The sequence below is a fragment of the Tupaia chinensis genome, unplaced genomic scaffold (genome assembly GCF_000334495.1).
Source record: "Tupaia chinensis unplaced genomic scaffold, TupChi_1.0 Scaffold000139_1, whole genome shotgun sequence".
In the NCBI taxonomy this organism is placed as follows: Eukaryota; Metazoa; Chordata; class Mammalia; order Scandentia; family Tupaiidae; genus Tupaia; species Tupaia belangeri.
This window is the reverse complement of record NW_006159609.1, coordinates 4,621,618-4,633,517: the sequence shown is the minus strand read 5'-3', so window position 1 is coordinate 4,633,517 and position 11,900 is coordinate 4,621,618. Positions and strand designations below refer to the sequence as shown.

The following is an 11,900-nucleotide window of genomic DNA, read 5'->3' as shown; positions in this document are numbered from 1 at the left end:
CCTGCTGTAAGTCCTACAGTGGTTCAGAACCTGAGCAGAAGTTATTTTATGAAGCAGAGCAGGGGCCATAGCTACCCTTGGGAATTTGGGGTGGTAGAAAAGAGAAGCAGCAGCTCTTATAGGGGCGGGCTACTAGATGTTGCTCACTGACTCTCCTTTCACGGCAGTGTCAGTTGTTCAGGATGATCAATGCATGCAAGGAAGTGGGTAGGACTGGGAACGGTGGTGATGAGGATGAAGAAGTAAGGCTGATACTTGGAATCAAGAAACTCACTATTGATTTTAAGTCATGAAACAGTGGATGAGAAGAACAAAGTGACGGTAACTTTTTCTCTCACATTCGCCATGCATTATAACCATGTTCCCATCTCATCTCTAGCCTAGGCTATCAGTCCATGAAGGTAGGATCAGCGCCTGAGTCACCTCTCTAGTCCCGACAGAACCAGTCTGGTATACAACTCCACACTCATGCTTTTGTTATTGAACACCTATGCCAGACACTGTTCAAGGATCTGGGAAGGCCGTACTAAACACAATGAATCAATAGAAGACAGTCAATAAATCAAGAAAATAACAAGAATTATGGTCCTATATCCAAAGTGTTTTCCACTTCTCTCATGTAATATACATATGTTTATGGGAATAACTGAATAAACCACCGATTTTCCCCTCTCTACTGGATCACACCCATCAACATACAAACAGTTACAAAAGCTCTACCCTCTAGTTACAATTCTGTTCTATTGACTTCTATAACAAAACTCAAAGGAAATAACTGTACTCATTGTCACACAAAGAGGGAATTGGGGTTCACAGCCAGAAATAATTAGTGGAAAGGCTTCAAGTAGAGAAGTAGTATGATTGGAGCTGAGGAAAACTATAAAGTTGGTATAGAAGATGAAAAAAATATTGACTGAAGTTGGGCACACCTAGTGTCCAGTCTCTTACTAACCACGTGGTCTTCACCAAGATACTTAACCTTTTTGAGCCTCAGAAATTTGACCCACAAGAGAGCAGTAATTATGTGAGGTTCCTACAAGATAGGAAATACATGAAAGGCTCTCTCACCCTTTCCTTCTCTCTTGCCTAGGCACCTTCTGGATGTGATGCCCCCAAAATAATTTCTTCTGTTTAAGAAGCAATCTTGTGTCTAGAGGCTGGCAAGTGGCATGGTGGTTAAGGGTGCCAGACTCCCATGTGGCCGACTACGGTTTGAGTTCTGGCCCTGGAGGCTTGCTTTCTCACTTTCTATCTCTCCCTCTCTATCCCTCTCTGGTCAAATTTAAATAAATAAATAAATAAATAAAGTTAAATAAAATAATTCTGCCTTAAAAAATAAAAAAAAAAAAGAAGCTCTTATGAGTCTTAAGATCCTTGATATAAAAAAATTCCTCCTACAGAGCTCAGCAAGCCACAGGTTTTCTAAAATGGTCATCACTCGGCTTCCTAATGTCCAAATAGCCTTCTTATTTGGGGTCAATCCAAGACAATCCAAGAGGGACATTCTTACCACCCAACACAGAAGCTGGAGGGGAGTGGGCCAGAGAATCCCTTTCTCCACTAGAGCATGAGGAATTCACACGGAGGAGTAAGGTATGAGAGGAGAAAGCAGTGAGGTCTGGCCGTAAGGGGCCATGGCCAATGGCCTCAGAAGCAGCATCCAAAATGCACTTTCAGCAAGACTTCCTCCCTGCCTCTGAGCCTGATTCTCCAACCCTCTTGAAGATCCTGTCACCTATCTTATTTCTCCAATAAATTTGTGTTTTTTTATTTTTTTAAGAGAAAGATTTTTGCTCTAAGTACGAGTGCTCTCTGGAGAGGCAGAGAAACAGAAAACAAGAAATCACACCCCCGCCCCCACCCTGAGGGGATGGCCATGCTTCAATCCCTTCTTCTCTCAGGATCTTGGGCATGAACACACACATGCTCAGCATGAGTCTGAACCACCAGGTCCAGGACTTGAACCATGGTTGACTACGTGGGAGTCCAGCAATGTAACTATTATGCCATCTGCTAGTCCCCTTGAAATCTGATTTTAACTGGTCAGAGTTAGGGCAAGGAGCCTTTCTTTACCTTTGCAAAAAAAAATAATCAATTCCACTTGGTTAGATTTCATGCCAAAGTTGTTTTACAGGGTACCCTAGCTAATAAGGACCTCAAACTTTCTAAAACCTTGATGAGAAGAGCAAAGGGGAGTCACAAAAAATATGTATATTGTTTAATGTCTTTTGTGCTAAAGAGGTTCAGTATACTCTTCAGCAAATACTATTTCTCTGAACAAAGCACTAAGGTGGACTTTTGGGTTACAAAGGTGTGTATGAGGCACAGGCCCACTCATTTTCTTAGGAGAAGCTGAAATTACTTCTAGCCTGGATACAGATTGCGAATCTTTTGAGTTTGAAAACACTTAGTACTGTGTGTTCGAGTTAGTGTTGGTCTCCAAGTCTTGTTGCTTTCTTTTAGAGGACAGGGCAGTATGTGTGGAGCTAGGGCAGATACGTTCTCCTGGTCATGACCTGCGTCTGCTATCTGCTTCTGAGAGGAGGGTGGGGTTTGCTGCAGTCTGAGAGAATCCAAATATTAAGAGTAAGAAGAGAAAAATCGAAGGTGCTTAAGTAAGATATTTTGTAAGATTTCTAGTTTAAGCTTTTGGACATTTGAGGATATGGTGCAGAGCTGTAGAAAGGGCCCTTGTCCCTACTCAGCACAGGTCTCACGGTCCACACTGGTACCTTAGGGAATGCTGACTTCAGGAACACTGAGAAATCATCCCTGAAGCAAAAACCCTCAGTGCTCAAAACTATGAAAGCAAAACCCCTCCATTAGTTTGGGAACCGGAGCTGGAGAGGAAGGACAGGAAGCTCAGGTATAGACAGGAATAGATAGAATTTATAGGCTTTTTTTTTTAAAAAAATATTTATTTATTTATTTATTTATTTTTTAGAGGTCTTTGCTATAGGGCTTGTGAGCTCGCCAGAAAGAAAGAGAGAAAGAGAAAGCGAGAAATCACCCTCCAGTGGGGATGGTCACGCTGCAATCCCTTCTCCTCCATTTTCCTCTTGGATCTTGGGCACGCGTGCACTTGTGCCTGGCATGAGTTTGACACCAGGTCCAGGACTCAAACCGCAGTCGATTACATGGCAGTCCAGTGACATAGCCATTATGCCAAATGCTGGTCCCGGAATTTATAGGTTCTTAAAATGACTACCTCAGGCGATCTAAGAAATATTTTAGAACATCTTTTTTTGTTTTTCTGTTTTTTTTCCAGGGTTGGGGAGGAAGGGGAGGGAGGCTGTATTTTGCTTTTGCCATAGTAACAGAAGAGATTTCAAGTTATCTGAGGGGACAATATAAGAGGGACCATATCAGTACCCTAAGATAGTGACTCTTACCAGAAGCTCACTTTCCATTTGAATATTGACAATAAGGACCTGGTAGATAGTCCTTTTCTCTGAATGGCTCTAAACTTAGAAATAGCAAAGTAACCTGAGAATTACAGAAACACCCAAGTGAGCTGTGACTCATTTTGACTTTTTGTAAATCAACAACTCCAATTCTATTTTGAAAATGTAGATTACCTATTGTACCTTCACCTCAACAGCTATGACATTTCGCTTCTGGCAAAACATATTCTCATCCACATCTTCTGGAGTACAGTTAATTGAATACCGAGGAGTCTATTGAGAGAGTGAGCTTTGGAGCTAACGAGTCAGCTAGGGTGATCTTTTTTAGACTCCTGAGGAATAAATAAACTACAATTGCTTAGAGAAACAAGAAAGAATCTTTTTTTTGGGGGGGGAGGGGGATATTGCTGCTCTGTGCTCTGTTCCACATTTTTTTTTTTTTTTTTGTAACAGCGCATCCAAACAAATAATAACAGAGGCATTTCAATCTTTTCCTCTGCAGGAAGAATGCCTGAGGAGGCGACTGCACCAGTTAATGTGACTGCATGCCGAATGCCCTAGATTCGCCTCCACGAATACCTCAAGAAGACGGTTCAATTATTGGATTTCTTTCTACAACAAATTCCTGAGAAACAGACTACATAAAGGAGAAATTAGAAAAGATCACTCACAATGTGTATTGAATGCAGCCTAAGGTGATGGTTTCCCTATCTTTCTGTAGCTTAATTACTTTATATCTTGTGTTCTAGTGGAGAGTAAGGGGAGGCCTTACCCCCATTAGATGAATTCCAACAATGGAGCTTTGGTACCTTCCATCTTAGTTTCCCAGCCCTGTTTAAATAACGCATGAACACTAGATGGCGCCCCAAATCTTAAAACGTGGTAAAAGGCCAACTTCCTTTCACTGCACAGACAAGAATGACTACTTTGTAAGAAAACAGTCAGTTACAGGAACTATAAACGTATCTACTTAGGTCGTTTTTTACTACTGGTATCCTGTGAGGTGCTGTTTTTTTTTGTTAGTTTTTTTTTAAAGAGAGATTTTTGCTATTATGCACGTGCACTCACCTGAGAGACAGAAAGAAATCACCTCCCCTCACTGCAGGGGGTGGTGGTGGTAGGGAGAATGGCTATTCCCTAATTGCTTCTCAGGACCTTGGGCATGCATGCACGCGTGCCTGGAGTGTTTCAAGCCACTAGATCCAGGATTCGAATCACAGTTGACTACGTGGGAGTCCAGCAATGTAACCATTATGCCATCTGCTGGTCCAGAGGTGTTCCTTATCAAGTTTTGTGGTCAAATATGTCTGAGAAAATCATGTACTTATCTGCCTCTAGATTCTCACTGCATACTGGTAAATGGATGTTTTCAAGAAGTTCTTCAGAAAACAAATCTGGTACCAAGGAGCAATCCATAACAATCTTGTTGTTTTGGTATTTGGTGAAACATACTTTTGGAAATACTGTTTTGGTCTAAGCCCTGACCCTAGGAAGGAACAGCTCAAAGTATCTTAAAGAGGCCTTCTTTATCTGATGCTCTGTAAAAATATCAGACAACTGGGACCAGTGCTGGTTGGGGTGCTGGACTCCCATGTGGTCGACCACGGTTCTAGTCTTGGACCTGGTGGCTTACTTTCTCCCTTTCCCTCTCTTTGTCTCCAGTGAGCGCATATGCTCTATAGCAAATTAATTAAAAACAAAATTAAATAACTTTTTAAAATATCAGACACTTTATTAAGGTTTGTTCATAGTAATAGCAATTGTGATGGCATATTTACAATAAGACATGTTCTTTTTTAAGAGCATGTTACTGTCTCCTATTTTTTCTTGGTATGTCATATACAAATATGAGATACTTGGTGTATAGTAAGCCATTAATATGTAAGTGATTTGGGAAGATTCTATAGACTATGTGAGAGGACAATTCTGGAGAATAAATATATATATTCTGCTCCTAATTAGAAAGATAACTGTCTGGGACCAGCAGTTAGTGTAATGGCTATGTCGCTGGACTCCCGCGTAGTCGACTCTGGTTCGTGTCCCGGACCCGGTGGCTTAAAACTCTTGTCAGGCACATGTGTGTGCGTGCCCAAGATCCCGAGAGGAGAGTGGAGGAGAAGGGACTGCGGTGTGGCCATCCCCCCGGGGGGTGATTTCTCGCTTTCTGTCTCTCTGTCTCTCTCTGTCTGTCCGGCAAGCGCACACGCCCTATAGGAAAAAACCTCTCAAAAAAATAAAAAAAAAAAAGAAAGATAACTGTCTGAGTATCTGTTACACTAATATCTTCCCTATAAAGACCACCCAACATCATCACCCACCCCTCAGCTGCCTTCACTGGGGATTCTGTCTTCCTTTTCCGAGCTTACTATATTACTGGTAGCATAACGTATTTGCAGATTAATCTTGTATGATCTAGTAATGTGCACTGAATTTTAATTTAGTGCTTGCTTTCTATTTAGAGTTTTTGTTTGGTGTTTTCCAGGAAGGTATGGCTTATCCTATATGTCTAGTGCAAGCTGTAGATGCAAATATTGTATCCTCTTTGTTCCATTGTTAATAATTACATTCTGCCATTTCCTTTCCTTGTAGTAATGTTTGAGCTTCTCAAACCTGCTAGTCTTTTCTCTCAGTGTTAACCAATTACATTTCAATATAATTCTTTTTTCTCCATCTTTCCCTCCTTTTTTGGGATTTTGGGTACACATGGGCCTGTGCCTGTCATGTTTTTTAAGCCATAAGGTCTGGGATTTGAACGGCATAGTTGGTTATGTGGGACCCAACTGCATTAACTATCATGCCCCTGGCTGTCCCTGACTCTTCAGGTTTCTTTGAGTATCTCTAGAAGTAATGCATGTGAATGTGCTTGTGTCTGGAAACTTGTTACAATGTGAATGCTGAATGTGATGAAATGAATAAGTGTTCCCCTCTTTTGATAGATTTTAGCTAGAATGATGGAGATATGGTTGTATACTTTAAGTAAAATTTTAGAGTCTGTCCCCCAAGCTATAGTGACCTCTAAAGTTCCACCATATTTATGCAATACTATTTCTTAATTTTTGCTATAGAGTATGTGTGCTTGCCAGAGAGAGAGAGAGAGAGAGAGAGAGAGAGAGAGAAACAAAAAATGAGAAAGTACTCTCCCAAGGAGGATTGTCATCCTGCAATCCCTCCACTCTCTTCTCGGGATTTGGGCACGTATACACATGTGCTCAGGGTGTTTTTCAAGTTGCTGGTTCTGGGACTTGAACCACAGTCAGCCCTGTGAAATTCAGCTCCTTAAGCACGACACAACCAGTTGGCTCTATACAGTATTTTTAATTCAATTAACATTTTTTTTTAAGAGACTGCTTAGTGCCAGGTACTGTACTAAATATATATAAAATTATGCAGATAAAAAAAAAACCTTTCTTTTAAGGAGCTTGCCATATAGTAGAGAAAGACAAACTTGGAAATAAATATGGGCAATGAACTTCCAGTTATATCTTACATTTCACTTAAGTGTAAAAGAAGTAGGTGAGGGAAGCAGTTAAAAGGGTCACATTCAGCTCTTGAAAGGCAGAACAAAGTCCGGGCATGGGACCTTGTCCCGCTTGTTTTACCCAGAACCCTTCCAGAGATCTGCAAGCTGATGTGTGTGCAGAGACTTGTATGTGTGGGAGAATGTGGAAACAGAAATGGCAAGGCCAGCTGTGCAGCCGCCGAATGCTTTACTCAGGTCAACTGAATGTCATTATATGTAAATTGTGTGTGTGTTAGAGAGAGACAGAGGAGATTTAACCATACGTTTAAAGGGCTGAAATGACGACTAACAAATATAAGGTCATTTGGAAAACAATTTTTGTTAAATACACAGAAAAACCCTCAAACTAAGTACATCCTTGTGTTATGAATTGTAGTGTTGGCCATGAGAACTGGGCCTCTATGTGCTTTTCCATTATTATGGGCATGATCAGTAACATTCTCATAAAGACATGCACGCTCACAATGGATTTAACTACCTACCATACCAGGGAGGTATTTTCATGTAATGGAAAGAAGTAACCAGTGAATATTTGAATAAATGAAAGAAAAATAGGAGGAGAAAGAAAGAAAAAAGGAAAGACAGAAGAAAGGGCAGAAGAGAGAAAGGCAGGAAAAGAGGGAGGAAAGACAACAGGTGTAATGGCATTGAGAGTGAATAGTTAAACCCAACTCTAACAGGTTTACCTAACTAGATTCTCTTTGAATTTTATTCTCTTCTCTGAGCATTGAGATATAATTTTTTTTTTTTTGGAGAAGTTTTTGCCATCGGGCACGTGTGCTTGCCAGACAGACAGAGAGAGACAAAGAGATTGAAAGCGAGAAATCACCCCCCAGGGGGGATGGCCACACCACAATCCCTTCTCCTCCATTCTCCTCTGGGGATCTTGGGCATACATGCACACATGCCCGGCGTGAGTTTCAAGCCACTGGGTCCAGGACGCGCACCGCGGTCGACTTCATGGGAGTCCAGCGATATAGCCACTACGCTAACTGCTGGTCTCGAGATATAATTTTCTAGTTGACTGTAAGAAGTAAAATAATTTTTACAGACATGTAAGACGAGTCAGTCCTAGAGTCCAGTGCTGTGTAGTGCGTGTAGTTAACAATACATAATGTGAACTTAAAATTGGCTAAAAGGGTAGAGCTTATGTAAGTGTTCTTATCTCACACACACAATTCATTAGTAAGATGGAGAGAGATTTTGAAGGTGATGGACATGTTTATGGTACAGACTGTGGGCATGGCTTCACAGGTCTAGATACATTTCCAAACTCATCGAGGTGGCATATATTAAATACATGCAGCTTTTTTATGTCGATCACCCCTCAATCAAGTGGTCGTAAGCATTACTTTTATAAAATGTGTGATAAAGAATGGTACTTAAACGGTTGCTGATTCTTGCACTTAGATTTAAGATGCGCTGCTGCATCACTGTCAGCAAACTGCCTATGGCATTATCTTACACTGTTAAATGAACCAAACTGCACATTATAAAGCTGCAATTTTTAGAGTATGGTCATGAGATTGGGAAAAAAGATGTATTTTTACAAAATCAGTCATATATTGGGTTGTTGGGAAAGCCAAGATGTAGTAATGCGTCATGATTTTTCTAATGACCCAATACCATTTTAAAAAGGCAAAACTTCTCTGTGTTCTCTTGGTAAATGCAAATGTCTCAGATGCTCTAACAGGAAACACTCGCAGCTGTATCTCTACCTGAGGGAAGCAAGTGTAACAAGCATGAAGCACCTGGACCCCATGTAAACTGCAACACACCTGAAGCCATAATGCTCTCATCCATTTTCCTGTAGTAATTGGTGTTTTGGGCTCTGCAATTGAAAGTGACTTTTTGGCTGCAGTGTCAGATGTACAAGGGAATGAATATTGAAAAGAAACACTCACGGATAGGATCTGGTCTCCTCTCTGGAGCTCCCCACTCAGGTCAGCTGGTCCACCGGCCAGAATGAAAGATACAAAAATACCTTCTCCGTCTTCCCCGCCCACAATGTTGAAGCCCAGGCCAGTGGAGCCTTTGTGCAGGACCACCTTGCGGGGCTCCCTGTAGAAACAAAGGAAGAACACAGCTCACAGTGTGACCCACTCAGACCTTGGGTTGCTCTGGTTTTCACTGGACCACAGAAGAGCAATTCAGCACCTATGCATAAGATACGAATTTCTGGTTCACATGAAACAACTCAGCCATTCTGTCAACATTGGCTCTCAATCTTTTCATATAGGAACAACTGGTTGGATAGAGCACGGCCCTCCATAGAATGCACATTCATTCTCCAGTTCACTGCAGTCCTAACCTCTTCCTTGTTTCTCAGGCAAAAAAGTTGTCGGTTCTACTGCCTTTGCACTTCTTGTAAAGCTACGAGCAAAGGGAAATACTTCCTGTACTCATGATTCTATCAAAAATGGGAAAATAAAAGCTTTATAGAGGGAATCTTGCAGTTTAATTAAAAAAGTAAAATTATCTTCACATGTTTATTAGTAAGAATACTACTTTATTAAGTCATTATGGAAGCATTTTCTTAGTGACCCCTCTATTTTGACATATTGCTTTGTATCTTTAAGGACAAAAACCATAATGTTTTAGTGATGGTAGATTTTATTTATTTTATTTGAACTTCCTTTATTTCAAACTATAGGAACAAGCTTTTTTTTTAAGCTTTATTATTTGGAGATATTGCAACTTGTGGAATTTAAATGCTTTTTAAAAGTAGAATCACAGTATCATCACAATGAGTGATGATACTCTTTAAAAAATTAATTTGATTTTATTTGTTATTATTTTTTAATTTGACCAGAAATAGAGGGAGAGAGAAAGGGAAAGTGAAAGCAAGCCTCCACGTATGGGATTCAAACCATGGTTGGCCATGTGGGAGTCCAGCACCTTAACCACCACACTACCTGCTGGCCCCAGATGATACTTATTTTAATAATGAGAAATGACAAATCTGTAAATGGTATGTAAATTAAATTATTTACCCTTCCTAATTTAAACTTATACTTATTTCTGACTACATTAAACTGTAGATTGCAAAGTGTTTCCTGTCTATTTTTCCTACTAGAGGCTCAAAATCCAGTGAAGCGTTGGAAATCTTATTTTCCTGATACTTATACTAGTCACCTTGTCTACATTTACACAGCTCACAGTCGCCTCAGAGCTAGTCTCCGTACTGCAAGCATTTTGTCCATTAGATGGAGAGAAAAATCAAACAATAAAAATTAAAAACAAGTACTGATATAGTGTGGGAAGAGTTTGGGAGCCGGGAGAGGGTGAGAGGAAGGGAATCAAAGAGGACACAGAGAGGTGGGACATCTGGGGGATGAAGACATGGTGGACTGTCTGTGGATGACAGTGTGTATGATATTTTTAACTGGATGAGTATGTAGGGTGTTCATGTTGGCAAAAATAATTTTACAAGCTGGGTTGATGTACAGTGATTAAATGTATAAAATAAATTTTAAAACATTAAAACAAGAACTGGGTCAGGCCCCATGGCACAAAGGTGGGTGCTGTGTAGAGGAAGCTGGATGCCACACAGCCATTGAGGGTTTGGATCCTGGCCCCATCAGCTTGAGGAACTCTCTGGACATACACAAATGCCTATGATCCTTATGGGATGGAGAATTAGAGGAAAAAAAGATTGCAGGGTGACCAGACCCTGCCGGGGAGTGCTTTCTCCTTTCTCCCCTTTTCTTCTGTCCTCTGGCACAACAACAGCAACAACAACAACAACAACAAAAAAAACCAAAAAACAAAAAAAAAAAAAAGAAAAGAAACATAACACATATTTTTACTGCATATAAGTCAGAAGAGAACCTGAATTTTAAAAAGGAATTACAATGTATATTGCAGAATATGGCTTACAGAATTACTGACACTCAAAGATTAACTTTACGTTTCCTTAGCTCCTCTCATTTTTACTACGGGCTTCCATACTTCATGTATGTTGCCTTGTACTGTATTCTCTGAGTGCATGGCACACACCCAATGTCTTCATCATATCTAATTCAAACTTTGAGTCTTAGGATAGGGATGGATTTGTAATTTGAAGTTTTCTTGATTATCATTTTAATCTTCAAAACACATTCTACCCACTAAAATACAAATTGGGTTCTCTTCTCTACTTAAATGTCCTATCACCTTATGTTCTGACCATAACAAACTCCCCGGGCTTCCCAGAGTCTGACATTTGTCCCCTACCTCCACAGCTTGACTTAGGCCTTAGGCCTTTTTTTTTTTTTTTTCTTTTTTAAGGTTTTTGCCACAGTGCATGAACACTCTCCAGGGAGACAGAGGAACACAGTGAGAGGGAAAGTGAGAAATCACTCACTGGGGATATGGCCTATGTCACAATCTCTTCTTCTCCATTCTCCTTCTGGGACTCTGGGCACGCATGCATGTGTGCCTTGTGTGAGTTTCAAGCCACTGGTCTGGGACTCAAACTTCAGTCAAGCATGTGGGAGTCCAGTACCTTAACCACCACACTACCTGCTGGCCCTGAATCAGGTCATCTTAAGACGCAGTGACTCCAGTGTTACTTCTCTGACCTCTTAGATACAGGTGGTCACATAGCCTGGGTCCAGACTGTTCTGTAAACAGAACTCTCTGGCAACATTTTCACAGTGTACAGTGACAGCTCATACATTCTTCTCCACAGAACAAACTCCCAAATCCAGGTAACAAAATTCCTCCAGCAGTAAGAAGATGCTGGTAAGTAGCAGGAAGTTAAGATATTTGTTACTGACTAAATGGATAAACTCCCGCAGTGATTGAGACCTATACTTCATATTCTAAGTAGTTAAACAAATGCCTTTTCTCCTCCTAGATTTTAACTAGGGATGGAAAAATGTAGTCAATGGGGATAGAGCAGATAACACAGATGAGTACAGCAGGCTAGGAGGGGATATTAGCACTGGGAACACTTTTTAGCTCCACTCTGGACAACTGTTCCAAGCAGGAAT

The 11,900-nt window shown here is 40.7% G+C and overlaps 1 protein-coding gene across 11 annotated transcripts in view; it reads right to left on the bottom strand.

The window, feature by feature from the left end:
- The window catches only part of DLG2 (discs large MAGUK scaffold protein 2), a 1,612,020-nt gene that overhangs the window by 372,385 nt on the left and 1,227,735 nt on the right, over nucleotides 1–11,900 (bottom strand). For all 11 annotated transcript variants that reach the window (XM_006144952.3, XM_006144955.3, XM_006144956.1 and 8 more), the window contains one exon: nucleotides 8,829–8,985. In XM_006144952.3, coding sequence (XP_006145014.1) covers nucleotides 8,829–8,985 — 157 coding nt within the window. The remainder of the gene's footprint in view (nucleotides 1–8,828; nucleotides 8,986–11,900) is intronic.